Source organism: Heptranchias perlo, chromosome 32, assembly GCF_035084215.1.
Source record: "Heptranchias perlo isolate sHepPer1 chromosome 32, sHepPer1.hap1, whole genome shotgun sequence".
Classification (NCBI taxonomy): Eukaryota; Metazoa; Chordata; class Chondrichthyes; order Hexanchiformes; family Hexanchidae; genus Heptranchias; species Heptranchias perlo.
Genome location: NC_090356.1, coordinates 8043743 through 8066875, shown reverse-complemented (window position 1 = coordinate 8066875; position 23133 = coordinate 8043743). Strand labels below are relative to the sequence as shown.

The 23133-nt window shown below is 43.0% G+C and overlaps 1 protein-coding gene across 12 annotated transcripts in view; it reads left to right on the top strand.

The window, feature by feature from the left end:
- LOC137300980 (probable beta-tubulin polyglutamylase) overlaps window positions 1-23133 on the top strand; it is a 273624-nt gene that overhangs the window by 220289 nt on the left and 30202 nt on the right. For all 12 annotated transcript variants that reach the window (XM_067970292.1, XM_067970294.1, XM_067970290.1 and 9 more), the window contains exons 9-12: window positions 8593-8678; window positions 10192-10363; window positions 13563-13734; window positions 21413-21553. In XM_067970292.1, the coding sequence (XP_067826393.1) occupies window positions 8593-8678; window positions 10192-10363; window positions 13563-13734; window positions 21413-21553 (571 nt within the window). The remainder of the gene's footprint in view (window positions 1-8592; window positions 8679-10191; window positions 10364-13562; window positions 13735-21412; window positions 21554-23133) is intronic.

The following is a 23133-nucleotide window of genomic DNA, read 5'->3' as shown; positions in this document are numbered from 1 at the left end:
GTAGGCTCAATGGAACAAATCCATTCTGTGGTTTCTCATGTTCTTCACTTATTAATTCTCTTTAAAATAATTGCAGTACAAAAAATGAACAATCTGAAATTATTTGGATATCTATCAAACAGCCACTGGCGGTGGCAGTAAGTTACGCAGCTTTTTGCTTGGAAGGTCAGTGGTGCGCTGGGCCATTAGAAAATGCGCCTACTCTGCAGGGAAGAAAAGATGTTATGTACCCTGTATCTGTCCTTCCATCTACACTGGAAATGCTGTTGTTGTATTGCGACCTGAAGATGTAATCTGGATGCAGTATTGTAAAATCCATATAGCAGGGTGAGAGAAGATTGCTTGCAAAATATGAGACAGAACTAAAATAAACTGGCAACTATTGAAACATAGCAGATTGGACTCTCTTCCCTTTTTGTCCCATTTTTCTTCTCTAATTAAAAAATGTTAATTGTTTTTTTTCAGACTAAACTGAAGTTTTTCACTTCCTAATGTTAAAGAGTAAACTAAACAGCAATCCTTGAACTAGATCCCCACAATACAAAACTTAGACTTCCTACTTCTAGCAACAAACAGTAACCAGGTGACGAGAAGCTGGAAGCTGGTGGAAGTTCTCAGTGCAACTTGTGCACTCCCTACTTCCACCATGACGGTTAGCCCCTGGCATGAGAAATGCCAACGCTCTGATTCTTGTTCTTCATTCAAACAGGATCTTGCATTATTTCTGCTTTTTCAACGTGATTCCTGGGAGCAGGGAAGTGAGGCAATTTATTCTTTGTTAGTCACCATTTCAAATTACTGAGTCAGTTTTACTGTGCAGTTTGCATCGATTTAAAGCAATTTCAGCATTGTCTCACCGCAAACTGTACAGTGTGGTTCTTCTGTTTGTTCCCAGATCTGGGCGAGGCCGTATTTATTGCCCATCTTTAGGTGATCCTGGGCTGCCTTTTCTTGAATCGCTGCAGACGTTGTGGTGATGGCGCTCCCACGATGGCATTAGGTAGACGACGAAGGAACAGCGATATATGTTCAAATCAGGATGGCCAGTGACCGGAAGGCGATGGCCTCCCCACAGCATCGCTGCTTTTGTCCTCCTCGGGAGTAGAGGCCGGGAGGTGCTGTTGAAGTGACCGTGGCGAGTTGCAGCAGTGCATCCTGCAGATCGCACAGACTGCAGCCGCAGCGAGCTGGTGGTGAAGGAGGTAGACATTGAATCCAGTGGCAGGGGCGCTGATCGAGCAAATTGCTCGGTCCTGGATGTTGTCGAGCTTCTTGAGTTTTGTTGTGTCTGCCAGTGGATTTTCTTTATTGCACCATTGAATTAACCAGTTCATCTGCTGCCAGGGAGCAGATGTCTAAAATAATTATAAAAGGTGAAGTATTTGTCGGTATCAGATAAAACTACAATGGAAAATATGGTAATTACCAGCTTGTGACTCATTTGAAGACAGATGATAACATTAGAAGTTGGGCCTGGAGTATCACCAACACAATGGGAGTCATTTTGACTTTGAGCGACAGTGAGAAACAGCCGATATTGAATCAGCCGTCCATTATACATCTCTCATGGAAGTGACGAAAAGTAAAGATTAACCCCCCACCCCAAACAACGCCCGTAAAACAGGTGCAACAAGGTCCAATTTCTACTCCAGTGACAGGAAACAGCTCTTGAAATTAGGGATAGTATTAGACCCAAAGAGGAGGCATATAAAATTGCCAGAAAAAGCGGCAAGCCTGAGGATTGGGAGCAGTTCAGTATTCAGCAAAGGAGGACAAAGAGGTTGATTAAGAGGGCAAAAATAGAGTATGAGAGTAAACTAGCAGGGAACATAAAAACTGACAGTAATAGCTTCTATAAATATGTCAAGAGAAAAAGATTAGTGAAGACAAATGTAGGTCCGTTACAGTCAGAAATGGGGGAAATTATAATGGGGAACAAAGAAATGGCAGAACAATTAAACAAATACTTTGGTTCTGTCTTCACAAAGGAGGACACAAATAACCTGCCAGAAATGTTAGGGAACCAAGGGTCTAGTGAGAGGGAGGAACTGAAGGAAACTAGTATTAGTAAAAAAAAAATAGTGCGAGGGAAATTAATGGGTCTAAAGGCTGACAAATCCCCAGGGCCTGATAATCGACATCCCAGAGTACTAAAGGAAGTGGCCCTGGAAATAGTGGATGCATTGGTGATCATCTTCCAAAATTCTATAGACTCTGGAACAGTTCCTACAGATTGGAGGGTGGCAAATGTAACCCCACTATTTAAAAAAGGAGGGAGAGGAAAAACAGGGAATTACAGACCAGTTAGCCTAACATCAGAAGTGGGGAAAATGCTAGAGTCTATTATAAAAGATGTGATAACAGAACACTTGAAGGGCATTAGCGGGATTGTACAAAGTCAGCATGGGTTTATGAAAGGGTAATCATGCTTAACAAATCTACTGGAGTTTTTTGAGGATGTAACTAGTAGAATAGATAGGGGAGAACCAATGGATGTGGTGTATTTGGATTTTCAGAAGGCTTTTGATAAGGTCCCACACAAGAGGTTAGTGTGCAAAATTAAAGCACATGGGATTGGGGGGAATATACTGGCATGGATTGAGAATTGGTTGACAGACAGGAAATAGAGAGTAGGAATAAACGGGTCTTTTTCGGGGTGACAGGAAGTGACTAGTGGGGTACCGCAGGGATCAGTGCTTGGGCCCCAGCTATTCACGATATATCTCAATGATTTGGATGAGGGAACTAAATGTAACATTTCCAAGTTTGCGGACAACACAAAGCTGGGGTGGAATGTGAGCTGTGAGGAGGATGCAAAGAGGCTCCAATGTGATTTAGACAAGTTGGGTGAGTGGGCAAGAACATGACAGATGCAGTATAACGTGGATAAATGTGAGGTTATCCACTTTGGTTGTAAAAACAGAAAGACAGATTATTATCTGAATGGTGATAGATTGGGAAAAGGGGAGGTGCAACGAGACCTGGGTGTCCTTGTACACCAGTCACTGAAAGCGAGCATTCAGGTGCAGCAAGCAGTTAGGAAGGCGAATGGTATGTTGGCCTTCATTGCAAGAGGATTTGAGTACAGGAGCAGGGATGTCTTACTGCAGTTATACAGGGCCTTGGTGAGACCACATCTGGAGTATTGTGTGCAGTTTTGGTCTCCTTATCTGAGGAAGGATGTCCTTGCCATGGAGGGAGTGCATCGAAGGTTTACCAGACTGATTCCTGGGATGGCAGGACTGACGTATGAGGAGAGATTGGGTTGACTAGGCCTATATTCACTAGAGTTTAGAAAAATGAGAGGTGATCTCATTGAAACATATAAAATTCTAACAGGACTAGACAGACTAGATGCAGGGAGGATGTTCCCGATGGCTGGGGAGTCCAGAACCAGGGGTCACAGTCTCTGGATATGGGGTATGCCATTTAGAACCGAGATTAGGAGAAATTTCTTCACCCAGAGGGTGGTGAACCTGTGGAATTCTCTACCACAGAAGGCAGTGGAGGCCAAGTCATTAGATGTATTCAAGACGGAGATAGATATATTTCTTAATGCTAAAGGGATCAAGGGATAAGGGGAAAAAGCGGGAACAGGATACTGAGTTAGACGATCAGCCATGATCATTTTGAATGGCGGAGCAGGCCTGAAGGGCCGAATGGCCTACTCTTGCTCCAATTTTCTATGTTTCTATGAGTCAACTCAAGCCAACCAGCTACTTCAAAAGTAGCATAGGCAGAGATCTGGGAACATGGAACCTGGTTGTGCTCTTAGTCAGGCAGTAGTGCGGGAAAATCTGAGAGACAGAAAATAATAATATAAAAATATTTTTAAGAAATGGGGGTGGGGGGGAATATCATCCGTGCATTCCTTGTTTTGTACTTTACCTGTATTGTCCCTTGTTCTATGTTGTATCTTAGTGCTTCTCTACGGTGGATCCCATAAGCACATTTTCTGGTTTAGCTGAGATTCAGTGTTATATAATTCTATGTATAAGAAATAATTTGGATAACATAAATCAAAATATGAAAAAGCAGTTTGAATCGAGACAGAATGAACTATCTTTAAATGGCAAGCATTTCAATGAACCAGCACTTAAAATAGTTTACAGGAAGTTTTCAACCTCACTGGTTACAGTCCTGTTATTTCAGGTAATGATCTTTTAGTCGTCTCACCAAAATTAAAATAATTCAGCTCTGTTTAAAGGACATACATACTGCATATTTCACCCCTTCACAGTACAGAAAGATATGATAGCTTATTCCCTTCCAATTTTTCCCTCCTCTCCTGAAGGTGCAAACTCATGCTGGAGTACAGTTCTATAATTACCAGTAGCCCCTCAACACCTCATTCAACTGGCCATTCTTTGCATATAAGGTACAGACAGTAAGGGCTGATTGTACGACCCACTGAATCCAAAGCATTACAGTATTCTGGGTGCCAGGGCCCAGTATTATTAGGAACAGTGGCCTCCTCTATGCCAAATATACTGAGGGCCGGGCACTTTTAACTGTTGGAGGAAACTGTCTTTCCCTCTGAGGTTTAGATTGAGAGCAGCAGATGCTTCCATAGATGTACACATCTAGTTTGGTTTGTAACATTCCAATTGTCCTTGGATGATGAAAGGAATATGAACTGTAAAATGGAGAAACCGAGACACTATAGCTTGTCTTAAAGTTTCCAACAGTTCTGTGTGAGAGAGTCTGCAATCTATTGAGTTCCACATCCCACTGTTATCTTGAGTGGGTTACTAGATGCTCCAACTTTTCCCATTGCTACCCTTTTTTGCCCTTCTGTACGGTGAATAGTGAGTCAGCGCCTGTGTTTTGTGCCCTAGACTGTCTGCTCCAGCTTTGGCTCAGCTGCTGTTTTGCCTAGGTCTGCAGAACTGTAACTAAGGCATCAGTCCCCAGTCAGCCAAGTGACTCATCATGGAAACATGAACGTTCCAGGAGTGACAGAATTCCAGGCCTGAGCTTTTGTAAAGTTGTAAATTCTACTTAGTTGTGTCTGCTTAGCTTTATGTGCTTTGCTAGATAGATATCCTTCAGTGGTAGCCCTGTTTCTATAGAGAGGCATGTTACTATATGAATGTAGTTACTTTCTGAACCAGGGGAAATTTACAATACAAATTGTACAAACAGCTGTTCAAGAACAAGTGAAAGGGAAAAGCGTAGAGCAGCAGAAAGAAAGTGTACTTTAGGCACTACAGATAAAGTGAAAACTAGAAGGCTTAAGGTGATTAACCCAGCATCAAAGCTGAAGGTCAGGCTAGGATGTGTGGCCCAACTAAGAGTTCTATATAAAATGCACGGAGTATAAGGAATAAATTAAATGAAGTACAGGTTCAAATTCAAATTGGAGGGTATGACATGATAGCTCTTACTGAGACATGGCTGCAGGATGGTCAGGATTGGGAACTGAATATACCGGGTTATAAGGTCTACAAGAGAGATAGGGAAAATGGAAGAGGGGGAGGAGTAGCCTCAGTGATTAGAGATGAAATCACTTCAATGATAAAGGGGGATATAACGAGGGGTAAGCAGCCAACAGAGACCTTATGGGTTGAATTGAGAATTAGGAAAGGATCTAAGACTATAGTGGGAGTTGTGTATAGGACCCCTGGCAGCAGCTCTGAAGTGTTAGATTGTATAAATGCAGAGATTAGACAAGCGTGTAACAAAGGCATAGTGGTCTTAATGGGGGACTTTAACCTTCACATAGCTTGGGAAAAGCAGACTAGCAACTGTCAGAAAGGTAGTGAATTTCTTGAGTGTGTCCGGGATAGTTTTCTACAGCAGTATGTCCTAGGGGCAACAAGGGGGCAAGCCATACTAGATTTAGAAATGAGTAATGAACCAGATTTAGTTAACGGCTTAACTGTGCGTGAACATCTATCCAATAGCGATCATAACATGATCGAATTCAAGGTGGTGTTTGAAAGGGAAAAAAGTGAATCAGCTGCTAAGATTCTAAACTTGGGTAAGGCCGACTTCAATGGGATGAGACAGAGACTGTCCACAGTAAACTGGGCAAATCTGTTAATGGGTAAAACGACTGATGATCAGTGGGAAATGTTTAAAGAAACATTAACGTATACCCCTGAGGGGCAAGAACCCTACTTGCCAAAAAAAACAGCCATGGACAACTAAAGAGGTAAGGGACAGTATAAGACATAAGGAAAGGGCATACAAAAAGGCAAAAAATGGCACAGATCCTGGCGAATGGGAAAGATACAAAGATCAACAAAGGGTCACAAAACAGATAGTAAGAGCTACAAAAAGAGAGTATGAAAAGAAACTTGCAAGGGATATCAAAACCAATACGAATAACTTTTATAGTTATATTAGGAGAAAGAGGGTGGTCAGGAGCAGTGTTGGCCCCTTAAAAACTAAAAGTGGGGATATTGTCATTGACAATGGGGAAATGGCGGACATGTTGAACAATTACTTTACGTCAGTATTTACAATAGAAAAAGAGGATAGCATGCCGGAAATCCCAAGAAAACTAATATTGAATCGGGGACAGGGACTCGATAAAATTAACATAAGTAAAGCAACAGTAATGAAGAAAATAATAGCACTAAAGAGTGACAAATCCCCAGGACCAGATGGTTTCCATCCCAGGGTTTTAAAGGAAGCAGGTGAGCACATTGAAAGATTATAGTTAGGGCATTTGCAAAGTTCTCTAGATTCAGGAACTGTCCCTCCAGATTGGAAAATTGCACCTGTCACTCCGCTTTTTAAGAAAGGAGAGAGATGGAAACCAGGGAATTATAGACCAGTTAGCCTAACATCTGTTGTGGGGAAAATGCTGGAGTCTATAATTAAGGATAGGGTAACTGAACACCTCGAGAATTTTCAGTTAAAGAGAGAGCCAGCATGGATTTGTGAAAGGTAGGTCATGCCTGACAAACCTGATTGAATTTTTTGAAGAGGTGACTAAAGTAGTGGTCAGGGGAATGTCAATGGATGTTATTTATATGGACTTCCAGAAGGCATTTGATAAGGTCCCACATAAGAGACTGTTAGCTAAGATAGAAGCCCATGGAATCGAGGGAAAAGTACAGACTTGGTTAGGAAATTAGCTGAGGGTAGGTACTCACATTGGCAGGATGTGACTAGTGGAGTCCTTCAGGGATCTGTCTTGGGGCCTCAATTATTCACCATATTTATTAACGACATAGATGAAGGCATAGAAAGTCTCATATCTAAGTTTGCCGATGACACAAAGATTGGTGGCATTGTAAGCAGTGTAGATGAAAACATAAAATTACAAAGCGATATTGATAGATTAGGTGAATGGGCAAAACTGTGGCAAATGGAATTCAATGTAGACAAATGTGAGGTCATCCACTTTGGATCAAAAAAGGATAGAACAGGGTACTTTCTAAATGGTAAAAAGTTAAAAACAGTGGATGTCCAAAGGGACTTAGGGGTACAGGTACATAGATCATTGAAGTGTCATGGACAGGTGCAGAAAATAATCAGTAAGGCTAATGGAATGCTGGCCTTTATATCTGGAGGACTAGAGTACAAGGGGGGAGAAGTTATGATGCAGCCATACAAAACCCTGGTTAGACCGCACCTGGAGTACTGTGAGCAGTTCTGGGCACCGCACCTTCGGAAGGACATATTGTCCTTGGAGGGAGTGCAGCGTAGGTTTACTAGAATGATACCCAGACTTCAAGGGTTAAGTTACGAGGAGAGATTACACAAATTGGGGTTGTATTCTCTGGAGTTTAGAAGGTTAAGTGGTGATCTGATCGAAGTTTGTAAGATATTAAGGGGAACAGATAGGGTGGATAGAGAGAAACTATTTCCACTGGTTGGGGATTCTAGGAGTAGGGGGCACAGTCTAAAAATTAGAACCAGACCTTTCAGGAGTGAGATTAGAAAACATTTCTACACACAAAGGGTGGTCGAAGTTTGGAACTCTCTTCCGCAAATGGCAATTGATACTAGCTCAATTGCTAAATTTAAATCTGAGATAGATAGCTTTTTGGCAACCAAAGGTATTAAGGGATATGGGCCAAAGGCAGGTATATGGAGTTAGATCACAGATCAGCCATGATCTTATCAAATGGCGGAGCAGGCACGAGGGGCTGAATGGCCTACTCCTGTTCCTATGCTCCGATAGCTCTCAATCTCAGATGAGGCGGCACTAAAGGTACTAAAATTGGTCTCAGCTGCCATAGGCTAGGGAGGGGAAAAGAATCAGCTAGTGTACCTACAATGCTATCCAGTGACCCCTGCTGTAAAGTGTGTATGTGTTGCTTGAGGAGGGGAGAAATCTGTGATAGACTAGAGTCCGATGGCAACATGTGGTCAGTGTGAAGCTGTTGAGCACCAAAAGCTGAATTCCAGCCTCCTATTCGGACTTGCTAATTTAATCTGTCACTTTTTAATAAAAGGTTTCTGTACAATGAGCCACACAGCACACCTGTTTTCCCTCATGCAAAAGAGAGAGTTTCTCTTGTTAATTACACACTGCAAAAAAAAAATGCAAAGTACCTACTACAAGACAGTAAGATCAGCAGATAAGCATCGAGAGTTTTTCCTCCTTCATATATTGTGCTGAATATTTTCCAGGTTCATGAAACTGGAAGAATTTTATCCTGAGACGTACCGCATGGATGTTAGAAGTGAACGTCACGCTTTCTATCGAGTCTTCCAAGGTAATGTCTTTCTTCTCCCATTTTAAAAAGTAATTCCTTCCCTCCCTCAATAGAGCTTTCTATTTCATGGCATCCCCCCCCGCCCACCTCATGTTCCTGCAACTATTTAACGATGCATCAGATTTGATTGGGTTGACTCATGCTCTCATTCAGCAATCTCCCTGGCTTGACTGCCTCCCTGAGATAGTCCGAATGAGATTCAGATTGGGAAGTCATAGGCATGGACCTTTGTTCCACCACTGTGAGGAGTAGGACACTGGTCCAGTGTGCTGTGCCTCCAGGTGACTATCAAGGGGTAATCTCAATCACTATAGACAAAGCTTTCTCTCCCCCTATTTTACAAAGGTTGGCTCCAACATGGTCGGATATCATTCACGTTCGACTCTTTTCCCTTCCATTTTTGAGCCATGGCTGACTCACCCCTTTCTAATGCACATTTGACCCCTGTCTGACATACTCTTTGTGTAATGTAGAGCATTGCAGGCCAGCTGTGGTGAGTCCAACCATTCAAAGAGCAAAGAGAGCTGCTGGTGGTATTGATTCGGCAGAGGAGAATTTTTCTTCTTTGGGTTGAATGACCTTGGAACTTGGAAGGAGATAAGAAGTCAAACAAAGTCTTACGGCGGATTAAGTCCTCGAGCCAAAGTTAGCAGTATAGCATGGAATTTTACAACGTTCCCACATGCTGAGAGCACAGGTGTAAGAGTTTGTAAGGAAGTAATGGCTTTTAATTTGCTGTGGGAATCTAACGGCGTCTGCCGTTAGTTAGACTTGCCCTTGCACATTTAAGTTTTTTTATTTTTTGCGTGGCGACTTGCTGAAAGTGCAAGCTGATAACGTCGCAGCGAGGGAAACCGGGCATCTGGGCCCGAGAGAACAGGGCAAGCAACTGGGTATCTCAAATTAACAGACTGTGAAATTAACAGTGCAAGAATTGAGAAAGAAGTGTAAATTAGAGTGGGTGAAGTCAAAGTTAAATTAGGTACAGGAAGAGAAAGAAAGATTGGATTAAGAAAGAGAGAAATAAAATAGACAGCAAGGAAAAGAAAAAAAAATTAAATTTAAAATTTTACATTTTTAAAATCAACAATTAATACCTGAAGGAATGAGACACCACACTTTTATAATAGTTAATTTTCAGTGCCAGAGGTGTTGATTGGCACTTCATTGATTTCCCCCTCCCCAGTCTAAGAAAACTGATGCTAACATCCCTTGTGCTGTCCTGTTGAGATCAGCTTCTCCACCTCATCTTGGTCGGCTGTGCCTCCAAACATCTCAAACCATCACTAACATTGCAATTGCTAGCAAACCTCCCCTTGCATTATAATACCTGGACTAATCCAGGTGAAGATATGAAGTGCGTCTGCCCCGAGGCAACTCCGAGTAGCGTTTGATGGATCGAGCTGCCCAAAATGGAGACAGACCGGTGTATTTAGTTGCTTGTTGACGTGCATGATTAGAGAGCATTACATCTTGCTGATGTTTGTTTCCTGTTTCTCTCTCTTTAATATAGAAGGCCAGATTTGGATATCTAAACCCGCTGAATCAAGCCAAGGCAAAGGAATCTTCCTCTTGAGGACTCTTGATGATGTAGCAACCTTTTTTGAAAAACTAGAAAGTGTGGAAGAGAATCCCTACTTCAGGATGTGTTTCTACAATTCCCCCATTAACAGAATAGTGCAAAGGTGATGGGGGAAGAAAATCAAAGTCCAAATAAAACTACAGTTTATTTGACTGGATTAACACAAAAGGAGGTCTTAAATGACAAAATATGGAATAAATGCACTTGCTGAAATAGTGCTTTTCCACTATTACACTTGTTAGCAAACTTGCAGCATAGTCCACAATTGGTCCAGTTGGAGTAAGAAATGGTATAGCAACAGGAGTAGGCCATTCAGCCCCTTAAGCCTGTTCTGCCATTCAGTTAGATCATAGCTGATCTGTATCTTAACTCCATCTACCTGCCTTGGTTCTGGAATCCTAACAAAAATCTATTAATCTCAGATTTGAAATTTTCAATTGACCTATGATGAATGTTACCATTTCGGGTATCTTTATTCTAGATTTTTTTTTGGTTTATCTTTCAGATTACTCTCTGGGTGAGCTCTGAAAACCTTAGACAAAAATGATTCAGCATTGTAACAGAGTCTGTGGGCTATGCAATGAATGAGAAATCTAGCCCAAAAGTTATTCACCATGGTGAGAATGCAGGAGGAAGAGCATGTAGGACTTTACCTCAATCACAACCCTTATATAACCCAGAAGACAAATGTTCAATGCACCAGAGTGACATTTCTGAAGTCCATAACAGAAACTGTCCAAAATTTAGCACCAGTTAACAATCTCCCTCAGAATAGCTACCCAACTCAAAGAACTACAGTGTCATCACTGACGGTACAGACCCTTATTATCACTATCCATGGCCTACATTGTAGGATCTTCTTAAGATCCAGAAGGAGGAGTGATTGGGGCATCTCCATCTCTAGAGGCAAGCATTCAGCACCAGGAAACCGTCCCACTCATTCCCTCCTCTCAGTGGGAGAACACTTAGAAGGAGCACAAGGTTTAGGAGGTAGTGGAAACACACCATACTCTGATGAAAGGGGACTCACTGGGACAAAGCACACTGAATCCAGCAACACCAGACTCGCTAAGGGTTAATAAAACTTGCATTGCCTGATACTAGAATGTGTTCTGATCTTTCGGTACGAGGCCGATTCATGGATAGCGATGGAGTTAAAGCTTATTTGGCACGGGGATTAGACTGTCATGCATCAGCGGTAAAAGGTTATTAAAGAAAGGTTTGGGCAATTGGACCCTGCCTGATGACTGCAGCAGTCTGAGCAGTTCGTTCAACGGATAATTCTCTTCTCTGCTGCTCAGAATGATCTTCTTGTTCAGCTTCTTACAGGACTGTATGGACCTTGGCTTCCTGCAGGAATCGTGGGTCAGCCTTGACAGGTTTCTTCAGACAGGCCCATATAAGAGACCTTGGGCATGATTTTTACACGAAGCCGGGAAGAGAGCCGGGGGGTGGGGTGGTGGGGGGAGGAACCCGAGTGGATGCAAAAAGTGGAAGTGAAGTTGGCGGGTTGGAATGTGCGATCACAACTTAATTGACGGATAAAAATGTTACTTCCAGGTTTTGCACCTGGCAGCCAGCCAGATTGGCAGGAAGGCCACAGCCGGGGATCAGAGAGGAGGGAGGCAGGGAGGGTGAGATTGTGGGATGTGGAGGATGTTGGGGGGGGGGGGAGGCCGGGGAGAAGAGTTGGAGGTAGCGAGGGGGGTTGGACATTGGTGGGGGCGGGGGGGGGGTCAGCCGATCGCGGGGGTCTGATCACGGCGTGTAAGCTTGTTGGGCCTGGAAGAAACACTCCTGCTGCTCCTGGCCTACAAGCTGTGCAATAAAGGCATTTATCTCATGATCCGGCTCCTCTCGTCTCCTTTTCACTGGCGAGATTCACGAGCCTGCGCTGAAGGCATTAAATTTAAAGTTAAGTCAAATTCAATTTAAAAAGAGCTACTTAACATCTCACAAAGTCATTGATCTAAATACCCGCATGCCTGAACTAATTAAGTTCCTGACTGCGGCAAGAAGGTTACTTGCACGCATCCAAATGCATCTCGGTTAAACCCGGAAGTGGGCACGTTGGAGACGGGTTACAATCGTGCTCCAAAAATCAAATATTTTAACTACCCAACCGCCCCAACCCACCCGTTCTTGGGGGTTAAAATCCCCTCCCCCCCTTGACTCTGTATGTACAAGTGTCAGATATGTCTTAAAGGAGCTTCTAAGGTGCAGTGTCAGTGTGACATCCTCCTCTTTCCCTCCACCATATCCTGCAAATCGACATAGGAGAGTACTCAGAGCTGGGCAGTAATGAGCTCTCGAACAACGGCAGCTGTACAGACACTGATAAAAGTTGCAGTACCGCTTTAAGTAGCTATCAGGAAAGCTCCATTACGTCTCAGTAACTCCCTTAGTTTCTGCAATGTTTTGATCTTGTTACACAATCAGTTGCTAAGAGAAATACAGCAATGGTCCTAGCTGAAGGGAACACACCTCTCCAGCCGTTTCCACCTCCTGATTACGTTATAGGGAAGACTCCTCATTTAAATGAATTGTGCACAGTCTATGAAAGTGTTTGCTGTGCTTGAAGCAGCACTATTTGATTTGGGTGTGGGTCAGCTCTCAGGCCTCCATTCCATAATTAAGTAGGGAACTGGTGCTCAATGTGCATCAGTGTATCAGCCCCCTTAATCCCTTCACTCTTCCATTCCCCTATAGTCTCAAGGCTTTAAACCCTAAGATGGAGTAGCTAAAGCACAGATCATTGTATTTTTTAAGAAATTAGTAGATAAACATTGGAAACAGAGGAAGATATAGGGCTATGGGAAGAGAGTGGACTCGTGGAATTAGTTTTGCATTGCTCCAGCAAAGAGCCGCCACAGACATGATGGGCTGAATGGCCTCTTGAGGTGCTGTAAACTTCTCTGATTCCATGTGGTCATTGGATGCAAAAGGTAGAAAAATACTGCAGCTTTTATCCTTGAAACCATCACCTCGACAACCCAACAAAGAGAAAAGAGGAGATGATTTCATTGTTTCCTATTTTTCTTGGTGTCTTCTGACTCATTGGTCAGAACACCAAGAGAAATAAGAAAAACACGCTGGAAAACAGTGAAGAAAATCTGGAAAACTAAGGAAAATATGTGGGAAAAGATTCCCCAGTCACCATTTTGTGACACATGCCACAGAGAGGAAACCATTCCTCCGTAGGTGGAGTAATAGATAGAGTCTGAGATCGGTCAAGATAGAAGCACTGAGAATGAAATATCTGTAGAATTGTACTAAAATACGTGTGCGTTTTACCCAAACAGATATGTTGTCAAACCCCTACTACTGGAAAATAGAAAGTTTGATATTCGCTCCTACTTCCTGATCGCCTGCACCTCGCCCTACGTGACCTTCTTTCGCCACGGTTACGCCAAACTGACATGTAACGAATACAATCCAAATTCTGATGATCTGACGGACCATTTAACCAATCAGGTAAATTGAATGTGGGGAGAATGCCATCCCTCTTTTCCCCTTTGTAAATCATCAGAATTGATGGGAATCAAAATGTGAGCCTCCATAAAGAGACAGGGGGGTGAAATTAGACATGGACGGAGATGTAAAGCAGGTGGTATCACATTGATGACCTGTTATACACTCTGCCCATATTCAGTCCCATGGACTCCAATAGAATTGAATATCAAGCGTGTCATATAAAGGTCGGTAAATGTGATTTTGCCTGTTTTGCGTCCCCTGCCCAAGTCCAATTTCATCCCCATGATGTCAAATTGATATTAATTTAATAATATTAATTATAAGATTTTGCTGTAAAAATAACGGTGAGGCCAACAGCGCTCACCGTTATTCACGTGCAAATCGGACAGCAACTTTTGGCGACCGCACATGCGCAGTTAAACACGGAAATCCGGACATTGCTGACCGATGCGCCCTGCTCCTCCAAAAGCTGTGCGAAAGCAGCATCTCGCCGGCTGACTCACCATTCAAATGTATTGAACGGCATGAAGTTCCTGTACTTACCTCATAGATACGGACTAAACTCGCCAAAAGAAGTTGGGGCTTGTCCATTCCAGTGTAAGCACCCTTTTAATGGCGTGGTAAGTCCTAATTACTGCCAAACAACCTCTCTGGTACTGAAAATTAACTTTTACAAGTGTGGAGTCTCATTCCTTCAGCTTTTAATTATCGTTGGACATTTTTTTTTCCTTCTGTCTCTTTTATCTCTGCCCCTTAACCCAATCTTTCTTTCCCTCTCTTTATTTCGCTTTCTGTGTCTGATTTGACATTGGACTCGTTATTCTAACTGACACTTCCTGGTTCAGACTCTGCGCTGCTCATTAACGATTCTTCAATCTGATTGGTTAAGGAGACACACAGTTGCTTGCCCTGTTCACACAGGTCCCAGATGCCCTGTAGAGGGCACCGTGCTATTTGGCTGTCATGTTGACAGCAACTTGCATGCAAAAACTCATAGAAAGTCTGTGGGCAAGTGCAAGTCTAACGAATGGCTAGTGTTGTTCGTTCGCCGCCCAGAGCAAACTCCAGCCCAATATATTTAATGAAAACTACATCTGGGAAGCACTTTTATTATTTTTATTTTCTGAAATTGTGTAATTTGGGGTTTGTAGCTCACAATTCCTCTTTACAGAGAATTCCCGATCTCAGTCACAGGACATCATTAAGCAAGGCCCAGGGGAAGAACGTCTTCTGCGTTCTCAGCTGATGGAAACAGTGCTCACGGGAGTTCGTAAGAGTGTGATATCCCATTTATTTTACATCATTGCCTTCTGAGATGCCCATGCTTATGGAGACAGCATTTCAATGTAAACAAGGCTGATAATTTCATTCTAGAGGATAACCTGTACAACTTTGTATTTGGATGGGATTTTATGTTGGTTTTAAAATTCTCATCCTTGTTTTCAAATCCCTCCATGGCCCTCGCCCCTCCCTATCTCTGCAACCTCCTCCAGCCCTACAACCCTCCGAGATCTCTGCCCTCCTCCAATTCTGGCCTCTAGCGCATCCCTGATTTTCATCGTTGCACCATTGGCGATCATGCCTTCAGCTGCCTAGGCCCTAAGCTCTGGAATTCCCTCCCTAAACCTCTCCGCCTCTCAACCTCTCTCTCTTCCTTTAAGACGCTCCTTAAAACTTGCCTCTTTACCTGTCCTAATATCTTCTTTTTTGGCTCAGTGTCAAATTTTGTTTGATAACACTCCTGTGAAGCGCCTCGGGATGTCTTACTATGTTAAAGGCTCTATGTAAAGGCAAGATATTGCTACCAATGGTGAGCCACTCTTGAATTGATCCTGAAACTCTACTAGCTCACCAACGTTGGCCTAGATCACATGAATGTCAGTGAGCTAACTGAGGTTGGAGAATCAGTATGACCATGTTGTAGCCCTATCCCTGATCCACATTCCATTTGACTATGGTTCCCTACTGGGAGAGCAGGATCGGTGAGTTTTTCCATAAAACTGTACAGATTACTTAATATTTGCAATACATTTGTAGACTCAAAATGATTTTACACGATATAAAGATAAAAAATATGAAAATAAAAAATTTGCAGCGCTACGGGGATAGGGCAGGGGAGTGGGACTAGCTGGATTGTTCTTGCATAGAGCCGGCGCAGACTCGATGGGCTGAATGGCCTCCTTCCGTGCTGTAACCCTTCTATGATTCTATGATATTTAATAATTAGGAAACCCCTTTCACAGAGAAAATTTTACAGCTATTTTCTGTGCACATCAAGGAGAGAGATGCCAGTGTTGGGGAATTAAACACTTACATGCTCTTTTTATATCCGAATACAACATTGAGCACTGCAAGGATCATGTATATCCAGGGTCAGGTGCAGAGTAAATTTGCCCTAACATGCCTTAACCCCATGCCTCACAGAGATTGGATTGGTTGATGGAAAAAAATATTAAAATATTGGACATTATTTTAATAGCAACAAAAACTGACACAGAATTTTAAATATTGCTGTGATAAAATACTCTTTGAGAAATGCTACGATAGCCTTTGAAGGGTTAAGTACAGAAAAATAGATTAAAACTACGAAGAGACGAGTGAGGTGCAGAGTTTTGGAAACGATTGTCAACAGCTGCCGAGGTGGGTATTTTTATCCCCCTCTCAGGGGTTGCTGGGTAATTTACACAATGCTAACGAACACCTGCCTTGAATTCAGCTGGGCAGCCCAGTCTCACCTGAGCACATAAGATCCCCTGTGCACTGCCTAACTACATGAACAAACAAGCAGTAAAGAGACAACAAACTCCTTGAGATACCTGTAGTAATGCGTACAGGTTTCTCAAACGTTCAAGTCCTATGGCTCACACAAGATGATGAAATGCAGTATTTGGTCTTGGCCTTTAGGCCGCCTGTGCCCTAAAGCCCCCTCTGATGCAGTTTTCCTGTTATTTCCACCTTCTGACTGTCATGAATGCAATTGAATTTCATTGAGGTCAGCTGATGGTTTCCATGGCTGACAACAAGATTGGGTGAGGACAGCTGTGCTGCCCCCATGGTACAATAGCCTTCGGACATGAAGCATAGCCACTTGGGTGTGGTGCCACGTGGCATCAATACATGTGAAGCTATAGCCTAGGAGGAGTTAGCACTTTGAGGAGAGGAGAGGGGAAAGCAGAGGAGAGAGGAAAATCAAGAAAAAAAATAATGGCAGTCTATTTAAAGGGGCAGAAAGAGCGGGAAAAAAAATAAAGAGAAAATATGCAGTTAGTCCTAAATCCAAATTAAGGTTTCTGGATTTGCCTGCTTGAAGCTTATTACATGATATAAATAGAAGTAGGTGCATTTGACTACAAAAAATCATGCAAAACCACTGATGTATGTCAAGCTATTAGCTAAATTCAAAAATTCCGAGATAATGAATAATGCGTCAAAAGTCAATCTCACAAGCTTCTGCAACCCAGTCATTCTGTTTCTTTCTATTCAGTTTTTTTTATAAAACAAATACTAATATGAGGACTCTAACCCAGTCATTTTTATTTAATTACTCTACTTCTTTTCCCCCCTCAAATGTTCTCATTGCCACTCATGCCCAACTCCGATGACCGAGCAGGCCAAACAATATGCCTCCCTCTCCAACTGTCTCCAACTGAGAAAGAAGCCTCTCACACCAGCAACTGGACTTGGACATGGTGGAAATCAATCAGCTGAGGCAGCCCAGGGATTCAAGCTCACAATCTCAGTGAGAATTGAACACTCAATCCCACTTGAGCGATTCTTATTATTTATTAGTCTAAGGGATGTAGACAGGTTAAAGTGAGTGGGCAAGAAGGTGGCAAATGGAGTATAATGTGGGGAAATGTGAGGTTATTCACTTTGGTAGGAAGAATAGAAAAACAGAATATTTTTTAAATGGTGAGAAACTATTTAAATGTTGGTGTTCAGAGAGACTTGGGTGTCCTCGTACAAGAAACACAAAAAGTTAGCATGCAGGTCCAGTAAGCAATTAGGAAAACAAATGGCATGTTGGCCTTTATTGCAAGGGGTTTGGGGTACAAGAGTATGGAAATCTTACTACAATTGTACACGGCTTTGATGAGACCTCATCTGGAGTACTGCGTCCAGTTTTGGTCTCCTTATCTAAGGAAGGATTCACTTGCCTTTGAGGAGAACGAAGGTTCACTAGATTAATTCCTGGGATGAGAGGGTTGTCCGATGAGGAGAGATTGAGTAGAATGGGCCTATTCTCTCTGAAGTTTAGACGAATTGAAACATATAAGATTCTGAGGGGGCTTGACAGGGTAGATGCTGAGAGGTTGTTTCCCCTGGCTGGAGGGTCTAGAATTAGGAGGCATAGTTGCAGGATAAGGGGTCGGCCATTTAAGACAGAAATGAGGAGGAATTTCTTCACTCAGAGGGTTGTGAATCTTTGGAATTCTCTACCCCAGAGGGCAGTGGCTGCTCATTCGTTGGGTATATTCAAGGCTGAGATTGATAGATTTTTGGATTCTAGGGGAATCAAAGGATACGGGGATCGTGCAGAAAAGTGGAGTTGAGGTCGAAGATCAGCCATGATCTGATTGAATGGTGGAGCAGGCTCGAGGGGCCGTATGGCCTACCCCTGCTCCTCTCTCTTACGTTCTTATGTTCTTTCCCAGTGTTTAATGCTTAAAAATTAACGTGCCAGCGTCTGCAGAAATCCAAACAATCTCAGTCTGTTTTTTTTCTCACTGTTGTAGAGAAATCTCTCAAACTTAATGTAATACTGAAGAAATACAGGTGGTAAATAAAGGATCACCTTCAAACCAGGACCTGACAAAGCTCTTGACAAGCGAGTGTGAAGCAGTAATATGCAATTTTTAAATGATAACTTTTCCTTGCTCGCTCTGCGACTGTTCTTTGTATTGTTAAATAATCTGTAATTGCGATGTAAAGTCCTGTCCTTAAAGTGGCATTCACCAACGTCTGGAAGGAAATTACTCATTTACTTGAGCTACCTCTGCTAAACTTACTGGATTTTTAAAAGTTGTCCCCACAGGTAATGCCCATATTTTCAGCGGGTTATATTTTTTTTTTAAAAACTATTCACGTAACAATTTGTGCAGGGACCAGTGACTTGTCCCATCTGTTTTCCGTTGGAGGTAGAGAACAAAATGCTGGTGGTCACAAGGTGGTGCTTGTGGCCTCATTTATATTGCGATGCAGTTTCCAAATGCAGGAGTATCTCAGAAGCCAATGCTGTGAAGTAACTGGGATATTACACTCCCCTCTCCTCTCCATTCTCAGCTGAGAGGGCAGGACTTGTCTCTGAACTGGCAAGGGTGGAGTCACACTAATTTTTCGTTATTGCAATTTTAAAATTGTACTTTAGAACTTGAGAGGCATAAAATTGAATGAAAACGACACACAAAATCATACAGCACAGGAGGAGGCCATTCAGCCCATCGTGCCTGTGCCGGATCTTTGAAAGAGCTACCCAATTAGTCCCACTCCCTGCTCTTTCTCCATAGCCCTGCAATTTTTTTTTCTTCAAGTATTTATCCAATTCCCTTTTGAAAGTTACTATTGAATCTGGTTCCAGCACCCTTTCAGGCCGTGCGTTCCAAAGTTAAGGGGTGTGATGCTATACTGGGGAGCTTTCAGGAGCATTCAGCTACCCAAAACCTCTGCAGTACTTCTGTCACCAGCTATGCTTGCATTGCTTCACGCCCCACTGAATACAACATTGCAAAGTCCCTTGCAAGTCTTCAGAGCCGTTAATCACTGAGTGGTTGCTTTCATTCACTGAGAATATGTCTCGGTTTTTAGTAACTACCATTAATTCGCTGTCAGTGGTATTTCTCAGCTTGGATTGATATTTAACGTCAGCCCTGGTTGCAAAGGAGGTGAGTCAGGGACACACTGAACATCATACTCGTCCAGCAAGCAGACCCACCAAACTCCTGCTCAGCATTGTGTCAGAAGTATTGCTGAAGTCTTAATGCATGTAACAGTCAATGAGTTCACTTCATTCTCGAGGCCAATTCTTACCTCAAAGAAGTTCAATAGAAATAGTCAGCAATGACTTCTTCCCAAGCAAGTTTATTTGTTTGTTCGCAAAGCCAAGCTGACTCCCTCCCTTTAATCTAGATTTGTCCAGGTGCTTCATTTTTCCCTTTGAAGAATATGAAGACTTGTCACTTAGATAAGATTCCCTGGAAGTGTTACTGACTTCAGAAGGCAGAATTTGTTTTTAGAAATGATTGCAAGAAATTCATGATGCTACAGATAAAACATGGCAAAAGAGCCAGAGGCGAGATGAGGAGAATGTTTTTTTAATGCAGCGAGTTGTTATGATCTGGAATGCGCTGCCTGAAAGGGCAGTGGAAGCAGATTCAGTAATAACTTTCAAAAGGGAATTGGATAAATACTTGAAGGGGGAACACTTGTAGGGCTATGGGGAAAGAGCAAGGGAGTAGGACTAATTGGATAGCTCTTTCAGAGAGCTGGCACAGGCACGATGGGCCGAATGGCCTCCTCCTGTGCTATATGATTCTATGGTTCTATGAGTTTGCAGTAGTCCTATTATTGATTTTGTTGCCAGAATGTGTGATACTTCATTAACAATGCAAATGGTGGGGGGATCCTGCAATGTTTGAGTTTTGCAGGTGCAGTGCGCTAATCTCACTTATTCCAAATGGCTGTCAAAGTTCATCCAGGTTCTTGCAGGCCAAGAAGTGTCCTCTTAAAGCTGCAGTGCCTGTTACCTCTTGCTGTCACACGCCTGTAAACTACGGGGATTTGCTTTCAGTGCTCACTTAATTCAACGGAAGAGGAACGAAAAGGGACGCCAATGGTGTCAGATGGCACCAGAGGCAGATTGCCCACACCTGCCAATATGCCATCATTCTTATCTACAGCCGTTGCTGGCATTAGCTGAGGAGCACAGGCTCTGGTTCAGCAGGAAGACGGCAGCAGAACCACGCCACCTGCTTTTAGGAAAGCTGCGGCCAACCACACAGAGGGCATTGCCAGTATCAGTGTCACCAGAGCCCTCGAATGCTATACCTCCGGCTCCTTTCAGCTAGCACGGGCAATGTCAGCAGCGCCAGCCAACCTGCTGGATGCATCAGACAGGCGACCGATGCCTTATTTATGAAGTTCCTTTTTGAGGGATTTAATCAACTCAAGTTCAGTTACACACCCACTGCCTTCTAGGGGAGAAAGTTTCTTCTAGTCTCCAGATTTTTTGAGGTTTGTTAATTTTCAACTCATGTCCTCTAATTCAATGCTCAGTCAAATAGACTGCTGACGTTTACAGAAGAACTCAAAAACATTTAGGAACAGGAAGAAGCCATTAGGCCTTCAGAAAAGTCTGTATAACTCTACCTAACCAAATTACGTTGGAAATCTTATGTCCAAAAATTCATTTTTTGGTTATTTGGGAACGGTTCCTCCTCAGAAATATTTTTTGTTATTTTTCTGACTCATGTTTTAAGTTTTGAAAAGCTCCCTTACTTGAGACGAGTTAGTTGTTCTTTCGCTGAACTATTCATCTTGTATTTATCGGTCCCTTCCACTGCACTGTGATCTCAGGAGGCCGGTGTCATTCCACCTGCTCCCCTCCCCCCCCCCCCCCCCACCCCCTCAGGAGATGGAGTTTTATTCCACTAATTGCTGCTTTGCACTTTCTTACCCACAGTTCATACAGAAAAAGAACCCCCTGTACAATGACATGAAGGAGGACACAATCTGGTCCATGGAGCGCTTGAACGACTATATTAATGAGAAGTATATGGAAGCAAAGCGTCTCCCAAAGGACTGGGTCTTCACCATTTTGACGGTAAGTTTGTGCTGCTTCTAATTAACAGAACGAGGCTCAGAGGACTCCCATCGCTCGAGGATTGAGATATACTGGCCTACTGATTAGAGATGGCATGATGTCCCATAGTGTTACCATGGTGACATTTTGATTACGGTGTATTTGTTCAGAGCAACAGGCTTCCTAACAAGTATGGTCACAAAGTAGGATATCTCAGAAACTGGTTTGAATTAAAAAACATGTACATAATTGAATAACCTTAATTCAAAACTATGTATTCCACAGTGAAACAAAAACTACAGAGTTCTAATTTATTAAATATATCAAACAATCAATTGAAAGATTTTTTTATCAGATTATAGAATTATAGAACAGAAGGAAGCCATTCGATCCATCGTGCCTGTGCCGATAATTATGCTTCATCATTTGTTTTTATTAAAATGTTCCCCATTGTTGTTATTTTTTTCTTAATTTCCACTAGACATTGTGACCATGCCTGTCTCTCACCTTTCTTGGGCTGAGAGGTCAGACAGGGAGCCTGCTCCTAGACCCGGGGGCAGCCATTAGGAGGATTTGCTTGGTTTGACTTGTCCTTTGCTTTCTCTTCTTTCTCCCTGGGGAAGTCCCTCTCCACCCCTTTCAGCAAATGCCTGTGATGGGTTACAGGTGTTGCCAAGTCTCCAGTACCTGACCCGAGTGGCCCTAGATGATGTGGCCCTTAAATTCCTGGGAAGGCCTTGGATCTGGGGTGGAGTGGAACTTCAGCCTGACCACTGATGATGCCCTGGAGTTCGAGCTATTTAAATATTGTGGGTGGGCGCCATGTCCATTTTCAGCGCAACTTGGGAGGAATTTTGTTTGCTGCGGGACCTTGCTGCAGTGCTAGCGGTCCCACAGGGCTCTGGGAGGGAGGGTCAAAGTCATACATTTGTTTCCATCTCTTCTGGTTTCTGCAATGCCAGGAGTCTCTGGTGTTTAGCGTTGCTCAGAGAGTAAGTAAGGAATGGGTGTTGAATGACCTATTTCCCTAATTTACATTGGGCTAAATATGTGCCCATTTGTTTTTTTTACATAGAATTTACAGCAGAGAAACAGCCATTCGGCCCAACTGGTCTATGCCGGTGGTAATGCTCCACACAAGCCTCCTCCCACCCTACTTCATCTAAACCCTATCTGCATATCTTCCCATTCCTTTCTCCCACATGTGTTTATCCAGCTTCCCTATAAATGCATCTATGCTATTCGCCTCAATTACTCCATGTGGTAGCCAGTTCCACATTCTAACTACTCTCTGGGTAAAGAAGTTTTTCCTGAATTCCCTGTTGGATTTAGTAGTGACTATCTTATATTCAAGGGTCCATATATTATGGGCCCACCCCCTGAAAGTACCAGCATTCCCTGCAGTGCTAAAAAGGGGCAGAACTCGGGCAGATCCAAGTTATGCCCCAGATTCTACGTCTCCACTGTCACTGCACCAGGCAACCACCCTCCCTAACCCCTGGAGTTTCAAGATCTTTAACCACGTGAGGTCGCACAGCTAAGTCTAATCAAGTCCTCACCTGACATGTACACTTTCCGTTGAGAGATACTGAATAGTAAGC